The following is a 27,086-nucleotide window of genomic DNA, read 5'->3' as shown; positions in this document are numbered from 1 at the left end:
TAGACTTAGGAGAGTTCCATCCCTGGGTGGGTGAAGATCCCCTGGAGGAGGGCATGGCAACCCACTCCAGTATTCTTTCCTGGGGAATCCCATGGACAGAGAAGCCTGGCAGGCTGCAGTGACATGACTGAAGTGACTTAGCATGCAGTACACACACATGTGTTGACACAGAGAGCTGTGTGTGAGGGGAAAAAGCGAGTTGCTGAACAATATGTACAGTATAGTCCATTTTGGGGGGCGGGATGGATGAGATATGCAGATGAAGGTGTAGGCAAAAGTCTGGAAGAAAAGTCACCTTTGAGTTAATAGCAGTTATCTCTGGAAATGAGATTGAAGATAGGCTGGAGGAGAAGTTTTCACTTTTTATTTCAAGGTCTTCAGTGTGTTGGAATGCTTCCATACTGATTATGCAATACCATCTTGTGGGATTTTTTTCAAACTGGCTGGAAGAGAGGAGGAGGTTGGCAGAGGAGGAGCAGCTCAGCCCAGGAAAGGGGCAGGACCCTGGGCTCTGCCCTGATTTGCTCGGTGCCCTAGAGCCAGCCGCTGCCCCTCTCTGGGCCAAAGCCAGGCAACTGCTGCCGTGTGTGCTGGTGGAGGAGTGAGGCATGCAGAGCTGTCGAGAGCACATTCACCAGTTTCTAAGGCACTGGAATGACTGGGAAGTTGTTGACATTTTTAAAAATTTATTTTTGGCTGCACTGGGTCTTTGTTGCTGTGTGTGGGTTTCTCTTGTTGTGGAGCACAGGCTCTAGGGATTTGGGCTCAGTAGTTGTGGCAAAGGACTTAGTTGCCCCAAAGCATATGGGATCTTCTCAGACCAGGAATCGAACCAATGTCCCCTGCATTGGCAGGCGGATTCTTAACCACTGCGCCACCAGGGAAGGCCTGTTGACATTTTAATTTAAAAAAAAAGGCAGCAAAGGAGGCAGCATGGCAGTCAGACTCTGAGTTCCCTGCTAAGAAGGGGGACACAGGGCAAAAATTTGTTCACCTGTCCAGCAATCCAAGCTCCACCCCTTCCCTGAGTTAGAACCCTCGGTCTGGGCAGCTACAGATCAAACAAGACAAAGCCTGGGGCGAGCTGAGCCCTGGCTCCTGAGTCTCAGTTCTCCAAAGGGGAAAGTGGGGCACAGGTCTCCACTCAGACAGGGTGCTCCTCCCACATGGGTGCCCACGCAATGCCAGGGCAGGTGAGCTCTGGGCCCAGGATTTGGCTCAACAGAAGAGAGTGCCAGGAGTATCAGGTGGTCGGGCTGGCATGGTGGGCAAATGAGCTGCTCCTCCCCAGATGGATCCACGATTGGGCTAATCAAAGAGGCTGGTGGTCCCCATTAGTGAGAACGGTGCAGAACAAGCGCCTTCCTTGGTCAATTTCTCAGACTCTAAGCAAAAAGGATAGTGACTCTGCTAATGGAATCAGGGAAGGCTGCATAGAAAGAGTCCACATTTCAGCAGGGCTTGGAGGTGGGGTTGGTGGGGGCAAGATTTCAGAGACTGAAATGTGACAGCGTTAAAGGGACTTCAGAACCCCTCCCTGTTGGGCATCATCACAGATTCACACGACGTTCCGGGAGCTGGAGTCACTTGCCCAAGGTCACACAACGTAAGTTGTGCTGTACCTTTTAAAAGACGGTCCCCAGGGCAGGGCCCAGCGGAGGAGCCAGTGAGCACCGCCAGCATCGTGATTCAGGTCCAGCGGTTAATTAGTAACCGGAAAGCCCGGTAGCCAGTGCCCAGCCAGCACGGCTGAAGGTTGAACTTCAGCTGGTTTGGGAGCCTGAAGGAGTGGGTGACAGGTCGCTACTGCCTGGGAAGGTTGTTTGGGCAGTCAGGATTGGGTTGTGGGTCAGAGGGACCATGCAGAGAGACTGGAAGGCAGAGCTGGGTACGGGGCTGGAGCCCAGGACCTGAGCTGGGACCTAGTTTTTTTCAGGTGAGTGACTCCACCGTGAGCAGGACACCTGCCTGCCAACGTGTTTGTCTGCCAAAACAGGAAACTAGTTACCTAGCTAATTTCCTTCCTAACTACCGTATTGACTTCCTTTCCTTTCTGACACCCTCCTCCCTAACTCCTTTCCTTCATTTTTTCTTCCTATCACTTCCCTCCCTTCCTTCTTCCCTTCTTTCCTTCCTTCCCTCTCAACTAATCATCTATCCGTGCTGCCTAACTTTCTTCCTTCCTAACCAATCCATTTCATCCTTGCTTCCTTCCAAATAACTTCATTCCTTCCTTTTTTTAATTAAAAAAAAATTAATGTTTGTTTAATTTCTTGGCGGTGCCATGCAGTATGTGGGAACTTGGTTCCCCAACCAGAGCTTGAACCTGCACCCCCTGCGTTGGAAGTGCAGAGTCTTAACCACTGGACAACCAGGGAAGTCCCCCTTCCTTCCTTTTCTAAATTCCTAACTTCTCCCTGAAATTCCAGGCCATGGGCTTTGGCGTCAGACTGGCTGGGTTCAAATCCCAGTTATATCATTTGCTGCCTAGATGTCTGAGTCACATCACTTCACCTCTCTGTGCCTGTTTCCTCCTTTTCAAAACAAGAATGATGATAGTTCTTAACCCATGGCACTGCAGAAACAAAATAAGACCAAAGTGGTATGTAATGTCACTGGTATGTCATTGCAAGGCACTGGGCAAGCAGGCTTATAAATGAATAAATGACAGTAAAGTGAAGACAGTGTAGTAACAGAAGTGGGCACAAGGAAGGGAGCTAGGGTTCATGGGGTTGGGGGTGGTCCGGTGAAGCTTATGGGAAAGGCTGGTGAGGACAGATGCAAAGGGTTAGCGGAGCAGACCTGATCGGTTGGTTGAGAGAGTGTTCCAAAAAGAGGGAACTGTGTGACCACCACCACCCCATTCCCACTGCATCCAACAGGTCCAGGGAGATGAGGGCAGGAACATGGAGTGATGGGGCAGAAGGGTGCACGTCTAGGCTGGGGCAAGGTAGAGGAAGAAACAGGCTTGAGGGCTCTCAAAGGAACTTGGACCACCTCCCGAGAGTTTGCAGGGGTCTCTGTAGGTCTAAAGAGCTGGGAGAAAATGCTGATGCTCATTCAACCTCTGGTCGGAAAATCAGAAGGCAGTGGTGCAGGAGAGAAAGAGGCTGAGAACTGCTTAGGTGTGGGCACCACAGTCAAGGTCATGGGACAGTGTGGTGGTGGGCAATGAGCCAAAGTTCCCACCAGGACTTAGTACCCAAGTAGTAAATGAACAGCAACACCTTGAGAATTTTTACATAATGGTACAAAGATAAAAAGATAACTAAGATAACCTACCCCCACTGTCACCTTGGGTCGTGTCTCTCCAGCCTTTTTTTGGTGGTTATGTGCATTACGTCTTTATTTTCTTAACAAAGTCACCTACCATTGGTCACCTACCATTTGGAAACCTGCTTTTTTGCCTTGACATTGTTTTGCATATATGTTCCCATTTCCGTTTACATAGGCCAATATGTCATTTTTTAAGTGAGTGATTTTCCAAATTATAGATGTACTCTAGTTTATCTTATCAATTCATCCTCGATTCATTAGCCGCATATGTACTGAGCTCCAGCCCTATCCCAGGCTCTGATCTGGACGATAGAGATTCAGAGTGAATAAGAGTAGTCTTTGCCCTTGCAGAGCCAATGTTCAAGTTCAAGACAAAAAATAAACAAAGCGTTGTAAGATAAGGTGTCAGACAGTGATACAGTAAAATATAAAGCAAAAAAATGTGGATGAGGAACAGGTGGGACTGGTATTGCAGAGTGTTCAACCATCCTGGTTTGCCCAGGATTGTACGGGTTGAAACATGGAAAGTCTCACATCCAGGGAAACCCCTAACCAGGACAGTCGGTCGTGGAAAGGGCCTCTCTGGGAGGTGATGTTTGACCAGAGAGCTCTGTGATATAAGTGGAAGGCGATCATGCAGATATCTGGAGGAAGGGTATTCTAAGCACAGGGAAATGTAAGGGCAAGGGGCAGGAGGTCAGAGGGTGCTCCGTGTTTCTGAGGGACAGCAAAGAAGGAGCTGGAGCATAGTGAAAGGAAGCGCCTGGAGACCAAGGAGGAGAGGGAGACGGGAGCCAGGTCACGTGGAATCTCGTAGACTGTGGTAAAGACTGGATTTTAATCCTAAATTTGGTGGCACGTACACTGGAGTTTTTGAGCAACAAAGTCACATGATCTGACGTCCAGTTTTAAAGAGTCACTCTGGTTTTTGGTGAAGAAAGATTGTAGAGGGTCAAGTAAGAAATAGGAACACAGTGGGAAAGTGAGTGGGATAATCCATCAAGTGGTGATGCTGGCTCTGGGCCAGCTGGTTGCAGCAGTGGTGTCTGGATATATTTAGTTTCATTTATTTACTTATTTAGCATACAATTGCTTTGCAGTGTCATGTTAGTTTCTGCTGTATGATGAAGTGAATCAGCCATATGCATACATACATCCCCTCCCTGTTGGACCTCCCTCCTACCTAACCCAATCCCACCCATCTGAGTCATCACAGAGCAGTGAGCTGGGCTTCCTGTGCTTTTTTATAGCCCGTTCCCACTAGTTTTCTGTTTTACACATGGCAGTGTATATATGTCAATCCCAATCTTCCAATTCATCTCAGCCTCCCCTTCCCCCACTGTGTCCACATGTCCATTTTCTACATCTGTGTCTCTATTCCTGCCCTGTGAGTAGGCTTATCTGTACCATTTTTCTAGATCCCACATATATGTGGGATTTTGAAGGTAAAGTCTAAGGTGATTTTATGGTGTAGTGGTGGATGCAGGGTGAAGGAGCGAAGTTTCTAGGATGAATTTTAGTTGCTGGTTCGAACCTTTGAGTAGGAGGAAGTACTGTTACAGGGATAGATGCCAATGGAGGAGCAGGCTGGGGAGAGTGGAAAGAATGCAAGTCAGGACTTTCATTTTGGACATGTTAAGAGTGAGGTGCCTCTAGACCTCTAACTGGTGAAGTGTCAGAGAATCCAGAGTCAGGAGTGTATCAGAACTAGAGAGATGAGTTTGGGAATTGTGGAGTTTAGTCGACACTTAAATCTGTTAAACTGGTTGCTGTCAACTGGGGAACAAGTATAGAGAAAGGCCAGGCCAGTGTTTCAGTGTAAAAAAAGAGGGAATGCAGTGGAAAAGATGGAGAAAAAGCAGTTGGTGAAGTAGGAGGAAAACCAGCAGATCCTAATGCCAAGTGGGAAGAGGGGGTCATATCCTCAGGACACTGAATGACATGAGAACAAAGAGTTCATCGCTGGCTCTGGCACGTGGAGGTTACTGGTCTATTCTTTTGGGGGCATGTTGGGATAACAGCCTCTTTGGAACGGCTCCAAGAGAGGAAAGGAAGAGGGAATAGGAACTGAGTCCAGACAACTATTCCAAGGAGTTTAACTGAAAAGGGAACATAGCAATGGGACAGTCTCTCAGGATGTAAGTCCCAGAGAGGGAACTATTACGGTCAGCGAGTATTCTGGTGTACCCTACACTTGGCCCTTGAGGTTACTATTATTTTCATTATTGTTTTCCTGTTCTAAGCAGTGCTCCTAAATGAAGGCTGCATCAGGGTCTTGTCATTGAAAAGAAATGACCTTGTTCTGGGCGTTATGTTTTGTCAACATAATATCCTGCCCATCTGTGTGTTTGTTCAACATTTCCATTTTCTTTAAAAATGAAAGGCTCTGATACTGTTCACTTGGGCTTTTCTTGGATAACTGCCCCCACCTACATCAAATCCCACAGAGGACCCCCCCACCAAGGCCAATGGGCTCAGGTCCCTTTCTGATGAGCCCCCTTGGCCCCAGCTCCATACTTCCCCACACTGTGGTGAATTACAGAGGTCTAAGTGTGGCATGTGGTAGCCACACAGAAAGTTCCAGAAGAACAGGGGCCGTGTCAGGCCCTGTCAACTCCTTCATTCCCCAGAACACCCCATATAACCTCCTGGAGAGATACCCTGTGAGTACCTGATTATAGCACCAGGCCATCATGCACCAGGGTGCCGCTGGGACCCTGCTTCCTGGTGATACCGACCAGGGTTCTTGACCTTCACAATGATAGAAATTGACCAGAGACCAGGCAAGAAATTCAGACAGGGGCCCCTGTTGCAGCAGGGGGAGCAAGAACAAACAATAGATCCTCTTGCTTGCTCACTCCCTGAGTGGGGGACAAGCTTGTTCCTTGTATGGGTGAGAGTAGGGGTGTGTCCAAGGCTTTTGTGGTAGCTCAGTTGGTAAAGAATATGCCTGCAATGCAGGAGACCCCAATTCGATTCCTGGGTTGGCCAGATCCCCTAAAGAAGGGATAGGCTACCCACTGCAGTATCCTTGGGCTTCCCTGGTGGCTCAGACAGTAAAGAATCCGCCTGCAATGCGGGAAACCTGGATTTGATCCCTGGGTTGGGAAGATCCCCTGGAGGAGGGCACAGCAACCCACTCCAGTATTCTTGCCTGGAGAATCCCCATAAACAGAGGAGTCTGGTGGGCTACAGTCCATGGAATCGCAAAGAATCGGATGTAACGGGGCGACTAAGCACAGCACAGGGGTGTGTCCAAGGGCCGGGCCGAAAGAGTAGCTTTAGGTATCTTGCCCCCACCCTTAAGTGGTATTGAGTGAAGGAGGCATGCACAGTACCCTGCTTTTGCTCCAGGCTCGTCAACAGTGGCAGTTGGATTTTTTGGTCTCTTTGTATCCTTTGGGTTCAGATATTTGCCCCATCTGCCCATGCACACAGTTATTTTTAGCCCCATACAGTTCCTTTGTATTTTGCTGCTAGAGGAGAGGTGTGTCCAGGAGCAAGCATTGCAGCACTGCAGCAAAGAGTGCCAGCTCCCAGTCCTGCTCTGGAGACAGCAGTCAGAACCTGGAGGGCCATCGGGAAGGACCCCAAAGTCCAAGTGTTCAGCAAAGACCAGGCCAGGCTGATCGAACCAGACACCCAGGCCCTGAAGCACCTGCAGGTTCTTGGGAGCCAAAGTGCTCCCAGGTCTCTGAACTTCATCTTCAGCCCCAGATGGCCTGCAGTGGGCCGGGGTAGGCCCCAGGGAACATATCTCCTCCCAGACAGGCCCCCTACACACACACACACACACACAGATTTACTGATAAACACCAATATGAACACAATCCACAAAGACCACTGTCACACATATGTATTCATAGATACACACACATGGACACAACATGTTAACATGTATAGAGGTACACACTGCCATGTCCACACACTACACTGCACAGAGACTCATTGAAGCACATAGACACACAGACCAGTCACCGATGTACAGACGCACCGACAAAATCACACAAATGTGGTCACACTGCTGCACAAACACCTTGACACGCAGGGACACACTGATACACCAGATAGACAGACAGACACACATCTCTGCATGAAACACCTGCACACACACACACCCGCACCCCACACACTCATGTGCATTCCAACAAGCCCCAGCATCACCCCAGCTCTCCTGCAGCTGTTGCTCACGCCCTTTTACCCACACCCCCCAGGGGGAGGCGATGTCCCCAGGGAACAGAGGACTTCGGTCCCTTCTTAAGCCCTGCTGGCTCCCGCGTGACATCAACAGCTCCCTCGCCGCGGCCGGGAGTTCCAAGCTGGGTGCCGGGGCCGGGCCAGCGCCAGGCACAGACACTTCGGCCCTTGTTGGGAGAACAGAGAGGGCTTCTTGTCCACTGTCCACCCTCTGGCTCCCACCACGGCTTCTCCCAGCGGCCTCTCCGCAGGCTGTGCAGGTACGTGGGGCCGGGGAGGCAAGGGCCTGGCAGAGGGGCTGTCAGGGCCCGGCCAGGAGGGGTGTGGGCTGCAGGAGCATGGACTCGGGGCACTGGCTGAAGCCAGGCTATGCTCCGTATTTGGGCAGCTCTGCAGCTTGCCTTCTCAGAGCTCCATGGGGCTGGGCCTCCCAGAGCAGCCTGGACAGGTAAAATTCCCTCGCTTCCCCTGTGGTCACTTTCTCAGCTCCCGAGAAGACCAGGGGGTGGTTGCTCCAGGGCCCCCTTGGTCAAGATTGGTGGTCTCTACAGCAGCCCGGGCCCCACTGCAGGCCAAAGCTGTGATCTCAGGAGGCGCAGTACCCAGCAATCCCCAAGAGCAATCTCAGTTTCTGCTCTTGACTTTCCAGTCTAGGGTGGGGCTGTGGGGTCCTGGGCCTGCCAAGCCAGGGCCTGGACATATAAGTGTCCTCCATCTGCTCCTGGTCGCACAGACCGCTGTTCACACTCTCCACTGTTTTATCTCAAACAGACACAGCCAGGGGCTTCCCAGCTGGCATTAGTGGTAAAGAACCCATCTGCCAATGCAGGAGATGTGAGAGATGCAAGTTCGATCCCCGGGTCAGGAAGATCCCCTGGAGGAGGGCATGGCAACCCACTCCAGTATTCTTGCCTGGACAGTTCCATGGACAGAGGAGCCTGGAGGGCTACAGTCCATAGGGTTGCAAAGATCCAGACATGACTGAAGTGTCTTAGCTCGCTTGCTCATGGGTCTGTTCATGATTCTGGCCCAAGGTCCCCAAGGCAGCTGCCCCTCCAGGGACATTAGGTGGAAGTCCTTGCAGCTGAGACATGATAGTCAACACAGCACCCAACCCAGAGCTCTCTCTAGGGATCCAGGGTGGCAACATGCCTGTATAGGGTCCAGGGGAGCCCAGCCTGCCCCTCACAAGCTGTGGGACCCTAGGCAAGTCCCTTTCAAGGCCTCAGGCTCCCCACCTCTGAAATGGGAGGAAGAGTCCAGACTTTATGCCCTGCAAGAGTCCTTCCAGCCTTGGCCTTCCCAGACATCAGAGCTGCCCTGGCCATCCCCAGTGCTTGAAAAGACTCAGCCTGGGAAGGGCCACCCCTGACCATTCTCCCTCCTTCCCTCCTGAGATGTCTGAATAGAGAGGCTGGGCCCAGAGGACATCATTTCTTGTCCCAGACAGGGATTGCTGGCCTAGGGCTGGTGCAGGGAGTCAGGCAGGGGAGGACAGAGCAGCAGTGCCTAACACCCTAGACAGGCGACACTAATTCCCCAGCAGCACCTCCCTCATCCTGCTCCTCCTTGCACCCCCAGAGCGTGCCTGATCATTGCTACAGCATGGACTCGAGCCCAGCTGGGACCCCCAGTCCGCAGGTAGGTGGGTCTTGGTTCCCCCAGCCACCACCAGGGGGCTCCCTTCCTCCCAAGGCCGAGGAAACCCAGCGAGATCCTCGTCAGCCAGGTGAATGGTCCCAGGACTGGGACGCCCACCGGGATCACTGAGAGCCCATGGAATCAGGCCATTTGCAGGGTAAAGAGAAAAGACACTTGGTCAAGAGCTTCAAGAAGTAAGTGAGGTGGAAAAATTATGGGATTGGCCCCAAGGTCACCTGTATTCTTGTGCCAGCGGGACTGCCTGTAAGTCCTCCGACGGCTCTCCGCTGGGTCTCAGTTTTCTTACCTTCACATTTGGTACAACAGCCAGCGGCCTCCCAAGGCTATCATGAGAAGCAGGTGAGATGTGGATGGTTGGGTGGGTTGGTAGATGGATGGAAAGAAGGAAGGGAGAAAGGGACGCAGGAAAGAAGGCAGGCAGGCTAGCAGAGATGTTGGAAAAGGGAGCAGGGCTTGGGCCAGAGGGAAGGGAGGAGGCCAAGGAGTCGGGACCCTCTGATCTTAATCACCTCTTTCTTTAAATGTCTTTAGCCCCCGAGGGCCAACGGGAATATCAACCTGGGGCCTTCTGCCAACCCAAAGTGAGTTCCAGTCTCTCAATCCCTTTCTTCCCTGGCTCCCCTCCCTCGCCTTGGGAATACAACCCAAGCTCTCTGATTCAGCATCAAGACCCTCTGCCATCTGAGCCCAGGACCAGCCCCCAGCTTTATCTCCCACTAATTCCCCAGCCTCTTCTCATGCTGAGCCCTGTGGCTGGAATATCCCCCCAAAGCCTGCATTATTAGCAGCCCCCCACCCTCCAGGTGCTTCTCTGTCTTTGGAGGCCAGAGTCCTTGCCTTCTATGCAGTTGTGTTTGTTTTTTTCCGCTTCTTGCCTGTTTTTTACTCCATTGTGAGAGCCCTTGAGGTAGGGGCCAGTCTGAGAGGACCCTCTTGGCTGGAAAAACATGGCCTTCTCCAGCTTCAAAGTTAAAGAGAAGCCCTGATTTGAACTAATGTACCCAGTTTCCTGAGCTGGCAAATACTGACCCATGTCCCTTCCTCTTGCCCCAGTGCCAGGCCCACGGATTTTGACTTCCTCAAAGTCATTGGCAAAGGAAACTATGGGAAGGTGAGTGACCTGCGAGCACGGAAGGCCTGGGTTTCCCCCCTTTCCGGCCCCTTCCACCCCCTGCTGTCACTCGCGTGTGCAAAGTGGGAGCTTACAACCTGCAGAATCATGGGCACACGGCTGGAACTGGAGGTCTGCACCACCATCAAGAAACCCAAAGCCCAGAGGAGTAGTCACCTGCGGGTTCTGCATTTGTCCTCCTGCTCAGGTCCTCCTGGCCAAGCACAAGTCCGACGGGATGTTCTATGCAGTGAAGGTGCTGCAGAAAAAGTCCATCTTAAAGAAGAAAGAGGTACCAGGGCTTGGGCCCAGGCATCTCCTCTCCTGCCTCTTGACCCCCAGCCTCAGGTGGCTTCCAATGATGGGTCCAACTCTGAGCATAGAGGTGGTCCAGCTCAGGGGGACTGGGTGGGATGCTGGCCCCTCTCCAGGAAGGCAGGCTAACCGCCTCGCCTGGTGGGCCTGCAGGTGGCCCCGGCCCGGCCCTCTGCCTTCCCCTGAAGATCCAGGGCTCCATGGTGAACCAGTCTTCAGCCCTGTTAGTGCCAGCCTCCCCACCTGTGCAATGTGGGGGTCACACTTCAGGCTCACCAAAGGCCCTTCAGGCCACAGCCTTCCAGGAGTTCTAGATGCTTCCACTGACTTCAGTCTCTCTAACGCCAACTCCATAAGAAGGACAGAACAGGCCTCGAGGAAGGACGGAATGTTAAGTCAGAGGACTCAGGAGAGGGAACTAAGGTTAAAAAAGGAGCTCACGGGGCAGGTCTTGGTGAAGGAGGCAGCCTCGAAGATAGGCTTTGATGATCTGAAAAGAGGCGTCCAGGCAGGGGAACAGGAACAGAGGCCTGGATGTGCATATGCCTGCCTTCTTTTCTCTGAGAGCTTGTCCTTGGAACTCATCTAGTCAGTCATCTTGCAGCTTTGTTGAGGCTTCCCTGGTGGCTCAGATGGTAAAGAATCTGCCTGCAATGCTAGGAGACTGGGTTCAATCCCTGGGTCGGGAAGATCCCCTGGAGAAGGGAATGGCAATCCACTCCAGTATTCTTGAGTGGAGAATTCCATGGACAGAGGCGCCCGAGAGGGCTATAGTCCACGGGGTTTGGTGAAAGAATCAGAAAAGACTGAGCAACTAACACTTGCACTGGGGTGAGGGGGGCAGGGAATTTGGACCCAGGGCTGGAGCTGCACCCAGCTGCACTGGCAGGGGATGAGGTGGACCACGCAGAGCCCTGAATGCTAGGCAAGGCCCCCCGGGCTTGGGTCTGAGGGCAGTGAGGAGCCATGGTGGGGATTTGAGCAGGGTGGGCGCGTGGGTGGTAACGCGACCCGTGTGTGTGTGTGTGCGTGCGCATGTGTGTGTGCATGCATGTGTATGTGTTCCTAACTCCGCAGCAGAGCCACATCATGGCAGAGCGCAGCGTGCTCCTGAAGAACGTGCGCCACCCCTTCCTCGTGGGCCTGCGCTACTCCTTCCAGACACCCGAGAAGCTCTACTTCGTGCTGGACTATGTCAACGGGGGAGAGGTGGGTGACCCGGAGCGCATCCCATGTGCCCACGGTGCACCAGGTTCTGGAATGATCTCCCCTCATCCTTACCACAGACCCATTTTGCAGCTGAAAAGACCAAGGCTCGGGGAGGTAACTCACTGGCTCAAGGCTACCCTGCATGCACTTGGCAGAGCCAGGATTTGAAGACAGGTCTGTCTGACTCCCAGCCATTGTCATTTCTTGACTCCCATGCAAAGCTGCCCAGAATCCCTTCAGTGGACCTGGGAAAGGTCAACGTTAGAGGAGCTCTGTGGTCAGTGGTTCTAATTTTACCCATTTTACACCATAGACCACCGCATGGGAGTGAGCAGTCCTTGTTGTTGTGATCTGGGGCCACCTGGTGACCCAGAAGCACAGCTGGGAAAAGCTGGGCTCCCTCCTCTGTCTCTCTGAGCAAGATGACCCTTCTCAGTGACCCCAGATTTAACCTGTGTGACCTCGTGCTCTTTAGCCTGATGCCAAGAGGGAAGTTTTGTGTCCTCCATCCCTAAATTCCCTGGTGGAGGTGTGAAGGACTTTTCTTTGCCAGTAAATTAGACAGAAGCAACTGGCCCAGGGGCAGGTCTAACCTGGGCTCAGTTTGACCATCATAATCATTTTATCACATGGGTTAGAGGAAAAGCACATGTCTGACCCACTCAGGTTCAAATCATGGCTCTGCCAATAATAGTCCATGACATTGGGCAAGTCACTTGGCTGCTCTGATACTTCCAATTTCCTTTTCCATGAAACTAGCCTCCTACTTGAAACCTGGAAGGTAGTCAGGAGAATAAAAGAAAAGTAGAGATGTATTAGGATGCGGCTGGAGCCTGGCACACAGTAGGGGCTCCATTTTTGTTAATTCACCTTTCCTGCTGATGCTTTGCCAGCTCTGTAGGGTGGAGGTTGGCATGCCCTTCCTTGTATGATGGTGTTACAGCTTTAAGAGGGGGTGACTTGTCCAGCTGCCTCCAACCCTGCATCTGTGGAGCTGGAGCCCCCCAGGAACCCTCTCACACACCTCCTCCCCCTCCAGCTCTTCTTCCACCTGCAGCGGGAGCGCCGGTTCCTGGAGCCCCGGGCACGGTTCTACGCTGCCGAGGTGGCCAGCGCCATTGGCTACCTGCACTCCCTCAACATCATTTACAGGTGAGGCCTGCCTGTGGCACAGAGCCAGGCCTGGCCCTTCCGCCCCAACAGCCAGGGGGTGTGTGGATCCCTAAATCCTGATGAAATCCCAGTGAACTTGGTCCTCTGCCTGAGGAGGAGGGCTGGTGTGGCTTCAACATCATAGTTCCCTTTTCTTTCAATGTCTGCAGGGACCTGAAACCAGAAAACATTCTCTTGGACTGCCAGGTTAGTGTGTGTGTGTGTGTGTGTTGTGTGTGTGTGTGCATGCACATAGTTGCACATGTGTGCTGTGTGCCCATGAATATATGTGTATGTGCATGCATTGTGCATGCATGCATATGGCTAGGGACGCATTCAGGTGTATGTGTGCATGTGTGCCTATGACTATGTACATGCATGTAAATGTTTGTTGTGTGTACATGGATGTGCATGTACTTGTGTGTTCATGAGTGTGTATATGAGGCCTGTGGTGGGGCAGGGGTAGTGTTACACAGAGGATTTTGTAGTGCTTCCATGTCTTAGACTGAGTTCCCTGGAAATAGACTCTGGAATGGAGTGTAGGATGCTGAAGGTTATTGGGGAACGTATTTAAGGGGTGACGGGCAGGTTTGGGCAGAGGAAGAGGCACATCTGCACTGCACACACCTGCTCCACGGTTGCAAGTGAGACCTCAGCTGGTCTTCCAAGGGTGGGATGCACCCCAGCTGGGATGGCTGTCTAGAACTCTTCCAAACTGAGGCAAGGATGTGGGCGTCTGCTCCACTGTACTGGCCAGTCATCTGATGGGGATTGCCCCTTGAGAGGGGCATGACTTTGGATGAGGGCAATGGTCCAGCATAGGGGATGGGCAGGACAGCTCCTAAAGAGGGGATCTGGGCAGAGCCTGGCAGTATCCACTCACATCATGACCTCCACCAGCTACCCTCTTGCTCAGCCACAGAGTGTGTTCACTCTCTGTTCTCTGGGTCCCCCCTACTCCATTAACGGGGCTGCTGCCACCAGGCCCCTCCAGCAGGGACATTCTGGAACTGCTGGGTGTGGACGTGAGTCGGTGATGAGCTGGGGGCAGACAGTACGATGCCGTCTCCCCATCCCTGTGCTGTTCTTGGCATCCAAGTTAGAAGCATGGAGTGAGTGGAGCCTCCAGCTCGGGCTTGTGCCAGGGACACAGACCCCACAGCCATGCCCCAGATGTGGCATCTGGGCTTTAGGGTTAGACCTGGTCATCCTTTTGGCTCAGATCACCCTCCCATGCCTGCCCTCCCTCCTCTACAGGGACACGTGGTGCTGACAGACTTTGGCCTCTGCAAGGAGGGTGTAGAACCCGAGGAGACCACATCCACGTTTTGTGGTACCCCCGAGGTAAGCTAAACCTCCTGGGAGGGGTGAGGCAGGAAATGGGTGAGGCTGTGGCTTCTGACTGGAGCCACCAGATTACAGCAGAGGGGCTCACTCCTTCCCCCAAGCACTTCCCCTTAGCTGACTGCGCACAGAGCCTTGGTTTCCTCGTCTGTGTCATGGGCGGACCAGCTCTGGGGGCTTCTGGGACCTGGCTTGTGAACCTCTGCAACAGGGCTGTCTAACAGAAATAGAAACAGAAATGCAAATCATATATGCAGTTTTAAAATTTCCAGCAATCCACACTCAAAAATAAAAAGATGAAATCAATTTTAATAATGAATTTTATTTAACCCAACACATACAAAATAGTGGGTTTCCCAGGGGGCTTAGTGGTCAAGAATCCACCTGCCAATGCAGGAAACACAGGTTCGAACCCTGGGTCAGGAAGATCCCCTGGAGGAGGAAATGGAAACCCACTCCAGTATTCTTGCCTGGAAAATCCCATGGACAGAGGAGCCTGGTGGGCTACAGTGCATGGGATAGCAAGAGTCAGGCACGATATTGTACAGCAATTGTCCTCCAATAATTGTATTTTGTTCTATACTTCTCAATATTGTACAATTGTAATCTTTGATAATTTAAAACAAAACAAACAAAAAACCAGCATGTGGGACTTCCCCAGTGGTCCAGTGGCTAAGACTGTGGGCTCCCAAAACAGTGGGCATGGGTTCGATCCCTGGCTAGGGAACTAGATGCCTTAGGGAACTAAGACCCAGTGTAGCCAAAAAAAAAAAAAAAAACACCAACATGTAAAAAAAAAAAAGTCAGACATGACTTAGTGACTAAACAACAGCAATACAAAATAGTATCATGCCAATATACAGTCAACATAAAATTGTTGAAATACTTTGTTTTATTTTTTCTAACTAAGCCTTTGATCTGGTGTGCGTTTTACACTTACTGTCCCTCTCAGCTTAGCTCGGCCACATTTCAAATGTTTGGTAGTCACACGTGGCTAGTGGTTACTGTGTTAGATAGCACTGCCCTGCAGGGTGAAGTCCATGTGCATAGGAGGCCCTGGCCTGACCTGACAGTTAAGATCAAGTGTAAAGATACCGATCTCCCTCCTTCTTCCAGCCACTATGAGCCTGGAGGGTTAAAATTTGTGACTCTCAGCAATCATTCATACATGTCTCTCTGTCCTGCCAAGGCCTCCCTGCAACTTTGGGGTTAAAAGCCATTCCTTAAACTTCTACCAGTGTTGAACCTTGGACCTTGAACCCAAAGGGGTTTCCAGCTGCTTGGAAGGATGTCTGGATGGGGGGGTGGGGGTCTGAGGCTGCAGGGCTGGCAAGCCCTCTCGAGCTGGCATGGCCCAAGACTTTAGCTTTTGTTTTTTTTCCATAAGCTTAAGAATCTGGGTCTCAGATTTCAGCTGAGCCTCCTCTGTTTGGTTTTAGGAGAGCCGGTGGACAGATACCCTCTCTAACGAGGAGTAGTTTTCTGTGTTTGGGTCTGGGAGGGTGTTCGCTGGACAGAGCTGGCCTCCCAAAGCCCTGCCAGCCCAACCATCCCTTCCTTGGCTACTGCCAGGAGCAGATGGATCATGTAGGAGACATGTGGCTCTAACAGGTCATCTCTTCCATGACGCAGGCACTGCCATGGTGCCGGGAGCACAGACAAGAGATATCACAGTTGCTCAGTTGTTCACAGTTGTTTAAGGGCCAACACATATATTAGCAGGTGTCTTTTTTATGTGCGTGTGGCTGTGCTGGTTCTTTGTTGCAGCATATGGGCTTTGTCTAGTTGCAGTGAGGGGGCTTCTCTTGCTGCAGCAGGCAGGCTCAGTTGCCCTGCAGCATGTAGGATCTTAGTTCCCCAACCAGGGATCAAACCCGCATCCTCTGCATTGGAAGAAGAACTCTTAGCCACTGGACCATCAAGAAAGTTCCTCGCCTATGTCCTTAACACAGCCCCTAGGGAGAGATTCTGCAGTTCCATTATGTGGGATAAGGACACCAACATTCTTGGAGGTTCAACGACCTGCTTGGGGACATACATTCAGTGGGACTCAGTTCAGTTCAGTTCAGTCGCTCAGTCGTGTCCGACTCTTTGCAACCCCATGAAGTGCAGCACTCCAGGCCTCCCTGTTCATCACCAACTCCCAGAGGCCACCCAAATTCGTGTCCATTGAGTCAGTGATGCCATCCAACTATCTCATCCTCTGTTGTCCCCTTCTCCTCCTGCCCTCAATCTTTCCCAGCATAAGGGTCTTTTCAAATGAGTCAGCTCTTTGCATCAGATGGCCAAAGTATTGGAGTTTCAGCTTCAACATCAGTCCTTCCAATGAACACCCAAGACTGGTCTCCCTTAGGATGGACTGGTTGGTTCTCCTTGCAGTCCAAGGGACTCTCAAGAGTCTTCTCCAACACTACAGTTCAAAACTATCAATTCTTTGGTGCTCAGCTTTCTTTATAGTCCAACTCTCACATCCATACATGACCACTGGAAAAACCATAGCCTTGACTAGATGGACCTTTGTTGGCAAAGTAATGTCTCTGCTTTTTAATATGGTGTCTAGGTTGGTCATGACTTTCCTTCCAAGGGGTAAGCGTCTTTTAATTTCATGGGACTAGGTCTGGGTAACTCCCTGCCCCTCTCCACACCCATGCAGCCTCAGCATGGCTTGGTCTGTTGCTGAGGCCTCTTTCCTTGGTGGTAGAGACCCCAGCCTAAGAGGTTCCCAAGCCCTTGGGTCTGCAGGAAGCACAATTCTGCCTAAGGTTCTCTACTTGTGCAAGGTGCAGATACATAGCTTGCATTCAGCTGTCAGTAGGAGCTCAAATGCTACCTCCTCTTTCCCGACTCCTTTCCATCCCTCCATTACTAAGGTTACCTGTGCAGATATGGGCCACTCTGACTTATACTTCATCTGTGAGTCTTCCAACTGCCCTGTGAGTATCCCCAGGGCTTTCCTAGTTCCAAGACATCACTTGGATGCTTTTGAGCAAATTAAAGGCACTCCCTTTGGGCAGACTAATTAGAAACCGTTTCCCATTTATTTATTTTGTATTGTATTTTATTTTTGGCTGCTGCTCATTACTGCACATGGGCTTTCTCTAGTTGCAGCAAGCAGGAGCTACTCTTCCTTGTGGTGCTTAGGCTTCTCATTGGGGTGATTTCTCTTGTTGCAGAGCCCTGGCCCTAGGGCACATGGGCTCAGTAGTTGTGGCATACAGTCTTAGTTGCCCTGTGGCATGTAGGATCTTAGTTCCTAGACCAGGGATTGAACCTGTGTCCTCTGCACTGGCAGGTGAATTCTTAATCACTGGATCACCAGGGAAGCCTCAAGTTTTCCCTTTAAACATATGTGAGTTGCTGGATGGGGATTCCTAAGTGTAGCTAGTGGTAAAGAACCTGCCTGCCAATGCAGGAGACATAAGAGATGTGGTTTGATCCCTCGGTCAGGAAGATCTCCTGGAGGAGGGCATGGTAACCCGCTCCAGTATTCTTGCCTGGAGAATCCCATGAACAGAGGAGCCTGGCGGGCTACAGTCCATAGGGTTGCAAAGAGTCAGACACGACTGAAGCAACTTAGCACACATGCACACAAGTTGCCGGATACAGTCTTATACTAGGGTTATGGTTTGGTGAGTGGATCACAACCAGGCTTGCAACCCCCTTTACCCCTTTGGCTGGTGCTTTTGTGTGGTGCACAACATATACATCTGTACAGGGCAGTCCAACTGCCTGCCAGATTTCCTCTACATCCTCAGCACACTGGCAAAGGGTCCTGCACAAAGCAGGTCTTTGATGAACTGATGCTGAATGAACACATGCACAGCTAAGTAAATATCACAGCAGAATCAGCTTCTGGTGATCTTTTCCTCCAAGTACCTTGTTTACAAATGGGGAGATGGAAGCTGAGTGTCTTTCAAATCAGTGTGTTTTCTCTCAACAGTACTTGGCTCCAGAAGTGCTCCGTAAGGAGCCTTACGATCGGGCAGTGGATTGGTGGTGCTTGGGAGCGGTGCTCTACGAGATGCTACATGGCCTGGTGAGTGGGGTAGAGCTGATTCTGGAAGAGATGGGGGGTGGATCTCTCCCTTGTGTGGCCTCCTCAGGCTCCTCAAGGAGTTGAATGAGCCACCTCTTCTCTACAAGCTCAAAAAGGGTGATGCAAACATGGATACAAGGATAAAGTATATTTTTTTCCAATAAAGTCAGTTCCACACTTTATAATATACTATCTCATGTGTTACTCCTTTGGTGCCTCAAAACAGCCTTTGGACGCGGGCACTGCAGGAAATGGGGTTGTTCTTATTTTACTAAGAGGGAAACTTAGGCTCAAAGAGGTCACAGTCCTGAGAGGTGGTAGAACTAGCCCCTGGATCCAATCCTAGACTGCCTGTGCTTCTCGTCTGAAAAATGACAACATGTCTCATAACCATCATATGAGGCTGGAATAAAATGATGATGAGCAACTGTTAACTTTGCAAAGTGCGAAGTTGGTGCACAAGCTTGATTAAGAGACGTGGGATAGAGGGGGCACCTGGAGAGGTCCACAAGCCTCACGCTGGAGGGGAGAGTCTTCTTGGCCTTCCCTGCAGCCCCTCCACTGTGCTGGACACCCAGAGGTCTCTGTCTCTCTCCACTCTGCCACGTGAGCCATGGCACAAGACACAAGTCTGGCTGAATCCTTCCAGCTGCCCCCCGCTTTGCTCCAAGTGTCTCTGAGAACTGTGCCCACTTTAGCATGGATGATCCTCCCTTCTCTCTGCCTCTCTCTCACCAGCCGCCCTTCTACAGCCAAGACGTATCCCAGATGTACGAGAATATTCTGCATCAGCCGCTACGGATTCCCGGGGGCCGGACGGTGGCTGCCTGCGACCTTCTGCAAGCCCTGCTCCACAAAGACCAGAGGCAGCGGCTGGGCTCCAAAACAGACTTTGTAGGTGACCTGCCAGCCGAGCGCTGGGCGCTCAGCCTCCTGCTGAGGCAGCCCAGAAGCAATGTCACACATCCAGCAGTTCGCTAAAGCCAGGCACTGCTAATTCACCCGTTCAGAGATTCACAGCTGCTGCTGTCTATTTCCTTCAATCTAACGCTTCTAGTCAACCAATATTTATGGACACCTCCTATGTGCTGGGCTTTGAGCTAAATGCTTGGGATTTGTTAGACTGGGTTTCTGCCCTTAAGTTTATGAGGGAAAGGTAGACGAACAAACATAAATTATTATAGAGTGTGACTATGCTAAGAGGCCAGACAGGAATGCAGGCAAGTCTTTACTGGGACTTGTGCGGTAGGATGAGGCAGCAGAAATAAGTAACACATGCCCTTGTTGGCTCTCCAAGGAGGGCGGACTGATTCATTATATGGGATGAGGGTAAGGGCAGATCTGGGGGTCAGGCAGAAGTGGCTTAGGTGGTCTGCCCACCCCCTTGGTGGTGTTGTGTGCAGGGTTCACGCACAGTACCCTGCTTTTTCTCCCAGCACCCCAGAAGGGGCAGTTGGTTTTTGGCTTTTTTGTATCTTATGGCTCATAATTTGTCCCAACTGCGCATGCGTGCAGTTCTTTTTCGTCCCTTATCGTTTCTTTGTATTCTGTTGCTGGATGAGACGGTTCTCTGGGTGTTTGTCTAAGTTCAAGAGTAGACACTCCGGTAAAGGGTCCCAGGTTCCGGCCTGTTTCAGAAAGACATGAACTATGAGCAGAGATAGACAATACTGGGGGAAATTCACACTGGCGTGGTCAGGGAGGTCCTCTATGAGGAGGTGACAATTGAGCTGAGATTTGAAGGATGGGAAAGAACTGGGAGGAGGCATCCCAGACACAGGGCACAGCGTGTGCAAAAGTCCTGCAGGAGGAGCAAGGCAGAGAGAGATAATTAGACGATTGATTAATCAGTATATGCTGAGCAGGAGAGTGGAGGCTCCCGGTTAAGTTTTGACAAATTCCTCTGGCTTCTGTACAAAGAGCAAACTAAACTGCTTTTCACAAATATCTGAGCACTTCCCCCTTGCCAGGACCCAGGCTGGACATCTGAATAGAGAGATGAAGAATTCACAGTCTGTTCTCCAAATAAGTTCACGGCTTAAAAAAAAAAAAAAAGAGCAAAATTAAAAAAATAATCATACATTCTCTACTCAACAAAAGATCATTTGGATTTATAAGATGATCACAGTACTTTTCTCCATAGAAGTTTGTTCTTCTAGCGTAGTAGTTGGGATTGCATGAACTGTGAGACAGACTGCCTGGATTCAGATCCTTTCTCCACCAAGCACTGGGGGCAGGATAAACGGCTTAAGCTCTCTTTGTTGTTTAGTTGGTAAGTCACCTTCAAGTCTTTTGCAACCCCAGAGAATGTAGCCTGCCAGGCTCCTCTGTCCGTGGAATTTCCCAAGCAAGAATGCTGGAGTGGATTGCCATTCCCTTCTCCAGGGGATCTCTCACGTCTCCTTCTTGGCAGGCAGATTCTTTACTGTTTGAGCCTCCTGGGAAGCCCCTGCTTTAACGTTTCTTCCCATCTATAGTAACAGCACCCAGTTTGTAGCTCTTATGAAGGTCAAATAACATAAGCAAACACTTAGGCTAGTGCCTGCCATGTAGAAAGTGCTTTTTAAGTGTACAAACTATCCTATATGCCAGATACCGTGAAGTTTAACAACATTTAAGGCTTTTGCCTACCCATCCCTGGACAGCTTAAAGAAAAGGCTTTCATGAAGACAGGTCCCTCCTTTCCAGAGGAAATTTGCATCTTAAAAAAATGTGATTTTTAAAATAAGGTATACTTTCCCATAGATCAAGATTCAAAGGATATTCAGAAAAAGTCCCTTCAGCTACCTAGTTTTTAAAATTTTGAGGTAACAAGTGTTACCAGTTTTGTGAGTATTCTAGAAATCGTTTGGATCTGGCTTGTTAACAATTCCCCAGGGAGTTCAGATACACAGAGTTAGAGAATCATTCTTTGAGAGACATAGAGAGAGGGAGGGCTCTGCTGGAAAAGGCGGAAGTTTTTGTCAACATTAGTTTGGATTAGGAAAGAAGAGATGAATCATGCCCAAGGCTGAATCCTTAATTCTGGATCTTTGCGAAACTGCAGCTTTTCTTGGGGCTTTACTTCTCAAATCTTCCTTAGTGAGTTGATTTCATCTATTTCTCTGTCTAGATTTCTGGAAGAGGGATCTCCCTGGTGGCCCAATGGTTGGGACTTCCTCTTCCAATGCAGGGAATGTGGGCTCAGTCTCTGGTTAGGGAGCTGACATCCCACATGCCTTGCAGCCAAAAAAACCAAAACATAAAACAGAAGTAATATTGTAATAAATTCAATAAAGACTTTAAAAAAAAAAGACTGTATTTGAAAAAAAAGAATTCTGGAAGAGTCAGGATGCACTGAGAGTGGAGTAAGATTCCCCAGGACCCTCCAAGAGTAGGGTCTGCTGTCTTACTCACTGACATACCTCTACAGCCTAGTATGGTACAGGGTAGGTGCTCTATGCATAGCTGTGGAATAAACAGATGCTACAGGGAAAAGGTCTGGGCTTGAGATAACGGCTAAGGGGAGAGGTCTTTTTGCAGACACTCCTTTGTTCCAGGAAACCAGCCAGCAAGTTACCTTCCTAGTAAAGATTTTGGGGCTAGACAACTGGTTGCCAATAGAGTTGGAGCCCCGAGGCATGTGGGGTGGGGTGGGAGCGCCAATGGAGAGGACTGCTACTGATCACCTTCTTCCCACAGCTTGAGATAAAGAGCCATGTGTTCTTCAGCCCCATAAACTGGGATGACTTGTACCACAAGAGGCTGACTCCACCCTTCAACCCAAATGTGGTAAGAGGCCATCACGTTCTGGCTTCTGGGTTCCCAGGACTGGTGGAAGCTTGGAGGGTACCTAGGGAGGGTATCCTGGCCTGGCCTCTTCCTACAGATGGGAGAACCGAGGGTCCAAGAAGCTCAGTGATTTGTTCAAGGCCACCCTGTAAGCCAGAGGCAGAATTGGGTCCGGAACCCGGAAGTCCTGACTGCCAGTTCAGCTCTGTATGAGGAGCCAGGTTGCCTCCCTTTACTTTCAATACCAATAACCCTCATTGCAAAGCGCTTTACAGCTTTTAAAGTGTTCTGTGTCATGGAGCACACCCAGACAGAGCCGAGTCCTGTGACAATTTTTTTCCCTATGTTTAGCTTTCTTCCTGGTAATAAATGACATGTATTTATTGTAGAAAGTGTGTAAAACAGAGACATTTAAATCATCACGGAGAGGGACTTCCTTGGCAGTCCACTGGTTAAGACTTTAAGCTTCCGCTGCAGCAGGCACAGGTCTGATCCCTGGTCAGGGAACTTAAGATCCTGTGTGCTGCACAGCATGACCAAGAAATAAAATAAATTTAAAGCATTAAGGAGAAAGAGCGTATTATCTCACCACCCAAGAGAAAGCACACACCACTGGCATGTTTCAGATATTTTTTTCTGTTTTTTTATGTAGGTCATAGTTCATACACAGATACAGACATCATCTCCCCCAACATAGATCATAATTCATGTATATAGATAGATCTCATCTCCTCCCTCTTTTTGCTAAAACTATGTCATCATTTTCCTAAGTCACAGAAGACTATGATTTAAAGTGGCTGTATAATATTTCAACCCTATGTTGGTAACATAATTTATTCCACCATGTTCCTAATGGTGAACTTTAGGTTATTACCATTTTTTCTTTATCATAATGGATTAATATCTTTAAGTTCATGTCTTTGTCCAGTTATTTTTTAATTAAATTTTTAATTGGAGTATAGTTGATTTATAATGTTAGGCTAGTTTCTGCTGTAAAGTGAAACAGTCATACATAGATCCACTCTCTTCTAGACTCCATTCCCATATAGGTCATTACAGAGCACCGAATAAAGTTCCCTGGGCTGTACAGTAGGTTCTTATTAGTTATCTTTCATATAATAGTGTATATATGTCAATCCCAGTCTCCTAATTTATCACTCCCCTGTTCCCCTTGGTAACCAAAAGTTTGTTTTCTATGTCTGTGAGGTTTTCTGTTTTGTAAATAAGTTCATTTCTATCATTTTTTTAGATTCCACATATAAGCAATATCATATATTTGTCTTTCTGTCTGACTTCACTCAGTATGACAATCTCTAGGTCCATCCATGTTGCTGCAAATTGTCCAGAGTTCTGATTATTTCAAGATGGATTCCAGATGGGGAATTACCAAGTCAAAGAATGTGAATATATTTTATTTTTTATTGTTGAGGTATAGTTAATTGGGGCTTCCCTCATAGCTTGGTTGGTAAAGAATCTGCCTACAATGCAGGAATCCCAGGTTCAATTCCTGGGTTGGGAAGATCCCCTGGAGAAGGAAATGGCAACCCACTCCAGTATTCTTGTCTGGAGAATCCCATGGACAGAGGAGCCTGGCGGGCTACAGTCCATGGGGTCACAAGAGTTGGACACGACTCAGCGACTAAACCACCACCACCACCACAGTTAGCTGACTTGCAGTATTATTTTAGTTTCAGGTGTACAGCATAGTAATTCGATATTTGTGCATATTATACTCCATACAGAGTTATTATAAACTACTATGTTCCCTGTGCTGTCCATTACATCCTTGTAACTTATTTTATACCTAGTGGTTTGTACATCTTAATCCCCTTCACCTGTTTTGCCCTTCCTCCCACCCCTCTCCTCTCTGGTAACCACTCATTTGTTCTCTGAATCTGTTGTGCACATTTTTAGGTTCTTGATTCATACTTTCTTCATGTCACAATCTACTGGCAGCATATGGAGGGTTGATGTAGAGCAGGCAGGGGGCCAGGCAGGTAGAGGAATTGGTAAATGGTTACTGGACCTTGTGGAACATGATGACTAGTGTAAATGCATGAAAAAATGACAGTTAAAGAAGGATGCCCCTGGGGCACTCAGAGGGGAGATCTAACAGCTCTCTCAGGGCTCTGGGCTCCTTTGGCAGCTCCGACCCAGTGTTCCCTTCTCATCGTTGGCTTATATTCACAGGCAGGACCTGCTGACTTGAAACACTTTGACCCAGAGTTCACGCAAGAAGCTGTGTCAAAGTCCATTGGCTGCACTCCTGACACCATGGCGAGCAGCTCTGGGGCCTCAAGTGCCTTCCTGGGATTCTCCTATGCGCCAGACGATGATGCCATCTTGGATTGCTAGAAGAGAAGCTCCCGTGAAACCACCAAAGCCAGCCTGAAATCTGTAAGGAATTACCTTCAGCTGTTAGTCACAGAAGCCCAAAGTAACAATGGTTTAAATAAGATTTCTGCCCACCCCACCCACCCCCTCCCCCGACCCACCCGCCAGCACATAAAAGAAGGATGGTGTTAGGTGATCCAGGGCTGGTACGACAGGTCATCAGAGGCTTTCTGTATGTCCGCTGTCATTCTTCGCAAATGGCTTCTACTATTAGGATTATTATATTATCCTAAGATGGTACTGGAGCTCTAGCTACTGTTTCTGGGTCCTGGGCAGGAAAAAAAGGAGGAAAGAGCAAAAGGGCACCTTTACAGAGCTTCCCAAGAAGCCCCACCCAATGACTTCTGCGTCTCACTAGCCAGCCACCTTACCTGCATTGGAGGGTGGGATATATGTCCAATTAACTGGGCACATGACTCCCCACAATAACGCAGGGGTTCTGACACTAAGGGAGAAGGGAAAATGTTGGGTAGGCAACCAGCACCTCTTAACCAGAGGATCTCTTGGTGTTTGGATTTTGATCTCAATGTGTAAAATGACCAAGGTGCAACAAGCCTATAAGGTATCACCCAACATCCACTTTTTTCCTGTGTCAATGATGTCTTTCTTTGGCTGGGTGGTATTGCACATTTATTAGGTTTGTCTGCCTGGCATCTGAACCCCGGCCTATTCCCCTGGCATCTATTCCCCAGTCAGGGAATCTCCTATTTTATGAGCCATGATGGGAGGCAATTCACTTCCTCCAGTTAACCGTAGCTGAAAATGCTAGACACTAACTTTCCCAGCCTCCCCTGGAGCTCGGGCCAGGCATGTGGCCTCAGGATGCACCTGTTATCAGATTTTTGGCTCAAGGAAGGAACTGGGAGCTCTCTTTCATGTGGTTGCTGTGATAACAAAACCCACAAGACTGAGTTCCTGGTGTAGAAGTGGCAACGATGCTCTTATTGGCAGCACCAGTTTCCTTATCACATCCGTGCTGCAGTGTCATCCCTGGGAATCCTGGGTTCTTCCTCTCTAGTTTTCCCAATGATTTTGAGAGCTTCTGATACTGTTAATCACTCCTTCTTTTGCTTAACCCATTTTTGACCAGAGACGTGTTAGTATATCTTTTGTCACCTGCATGTTATCAATAGGAGACGTATCAGTATCAGTTACAAAACAAATCGCCAGCCACAGGTGTTAGTTTCTGCAAAAATCCTGTGGTCAATAGAGTTAACTGGTCAAACTCAGCTTCAGAACATCTGCCTACACTGATCCAGTTTCTGTGCTAGACTTTTTCATGTCTGTTACCAGCTTTCATTCAAATGACCCTAAGGTAGGAATCTCCTTTTTACCCATGAAGAAACACAGAGAAGCTGTACCTTTCCTAGAGGTCACAGAGCTAATAAGGGCCAGAGTTGGGACTTGGAGCCATATAAACTGACTCTGGGGCTCTCACATGTAACCTTTGTGCTGGTCTGCCTCTCACTCTGGCTGTTAGGTCCAAGCAGAGTAGCTGTCAAAATCTCTAAGCAGAGCCAAGCCAGGATCTGGCTGGAAGAAGCCAGGTAATAGGAAACGGGGTCTTCCAAGAGGAGGCATTCAATTGGATGCTCACGGTCTGAGCCTGGCTGCCAAGTTAATTCTCTGTTCCCTTTTCTGTCTCAGATGGAAAAGAATCTGCCTGCAATGCAGATCTGGGTTTGATCCCTGGGTTGGGAAGATCCCCTGGAGAAGGGAATGGCTACCCACTCCAGTATTCTTGCCTGGAGAATTCCATGGACAGAGGAGCCTAGCGGGTACAGTCCATGCAGTTGCAGAGAGTCAGGCAGCATGGAGCACCTAACACTTTTTACACATCTCTACCTCATATACCTCTGTATGCTTGTCAAGTCTAGGGCCATAGGGAGCCCAGGCAGGGTCTGTACAGGCCTAGTGATTAGCCATTTCTAAAAGCATTTCTGACTGGACAGAATGTGAGCATATAACACACATGAGTCCAGGACACTCTGCACTTGTTTGATGGATTTTATACTGCCTTATTTCGGTGAAGAAATCTTTTCACCGTAGTTCATCACCTGCTTCAGGGTGGTCCTATTAGCTGGGGACAAAAGAAGAACTTTCATTCTTTTCAACATCAGTGTGTGCTAGTGATTTTATTGGCTTTTCCTTTTAACTCAGTCCCACTCTTTGACTTACATTTTTGTTTGCCCAGCACCCTGCCCCAGGAATTATGGAGGATGAAGCTGGAAGACCATGGAAAACACATCGATGACACCACAATGACCTACTGGGGATCAAATCTGGGTCAAGGAGAGCTAGTTACCCTTTGACATGTGCTGAGAATTCTGAAAGAAACATTCTGATTTGATTTCCATCTTAAGAGTGTCTGCTAAGAGACAAGTATGGAACATGATGAGAGAGAGGCCCAAATTCCCCCAACTTCCCAGAGCCAAAAGCAAGAGCGCTAATCATCAGAAATGGAAATAGTATTGTCAAAGTACACAACTTGCTATGAGTTGTGAAACACCCAAAGGTTCTATCTGTTCTAAGACTGCAAAATCACAAAATGTCCACCAGGAGAGAAAATAAAAATGAAAAAATTATGAATATTCATTAAAAATGAATATCTGTTTAATA

General features: G+C 49.4%; 1 protein-coding gene across 5 annotated transcripts; it reads left to right on the top strand.

The window, feature by feature from the left end:
* The first annotated feature begins 1,713 nt into the window (after positions 1-1,713).
* On the top strand, positions 1,714-27,086 carry SGK2 (serum/glucocorticoid regulated kinase 2). 5 transcript variants are annotated; one of them, XM_025263445.3, is made up of 15 exons: positions 1,714-1,936; positions 7,491-7,733; positions 9,055-9,114; positions 9,667-9,716; positions 10,189-10,246; positions 10,455-10,538; positions 11,642-11,770; positions 12,810-12,922; positions 13,093-13,129; positions 14,180-14,266; positions 18,207-18,302; positions 19,041-19,196; positions 21,984-22,073; positions 24,264-24,470; positions 26,662-27,086. In XM_025263445.3, exons 2-14 carry the CDS (start codon positions 7,500-7,502, stop codon positions 24,426-24,428), a joined length of 1,359 nt encoding a protein of 452 aa, XP_025119230.2. In that variant the 5' UTR covers positions 1,714-1,936; positions 7,491-7,499; the 3' UTR covers positions 24,429-24,470; positions 26,662-27,086. The 5 variants fall into 5 exon arrangements, with proteins under 5 accessions (XP_025119230.2, XP_044783550.1, XP_006067911.1 ...); XM_006067846.4 differs by having other exon boundaries at positions 1,717-1,936; positions 11,639-11,770; XM_044927614.2 differs by having other exon boundaries at positions 1,717-1,936; positions 6,757-7,733; positions 11,639-11,770.

This window comes from Bubalus bubalis, chromosome 14, assembly GCF_019923935.1.
Source record: "Bubalus bubalis isolate 160015118507 breed Murrah chromosome 14, NDDB_SH_1, whole genome shotgun sequence".
NCBI classification, from domain to species: Eukaryota; Metazoa; Chordata; class Mammalia; order Artiodactyla; family Bovidae; genus Bubalus; species Bubalus bubalis.
This window is presented reverse-complemented; position numbering and strand designations above follow the sequence as displayed.

What these genes read in the sequence shown, in the direction of transcription:
- SGK2 (XM_006067846.4), top strand. Translation starts at nt 7,500, where the DNA reads ATGTCCCCAGGGAACAGAGGACTTCGGTCCCTTCTTAAGCCCTGCTGG. An exon ending in TGGGCTCCAAAACAGACTTT is followed by an intron (nt 19,197 to 21,983) that starts GTAGGTGACCTG and finishes TTCTTCCCACAG; the next exon opens with CTTGAGATAAAGAGCCATGT. An exon ending in CACCCTTCAACCCAAATGTG is followed by an intron (nt 22,074 to 24,263) that starts GTAAGAGGCCAT and finishes TTATATTCACAG; the next exon opens with GCAGGACCTGCTGACTTGAA.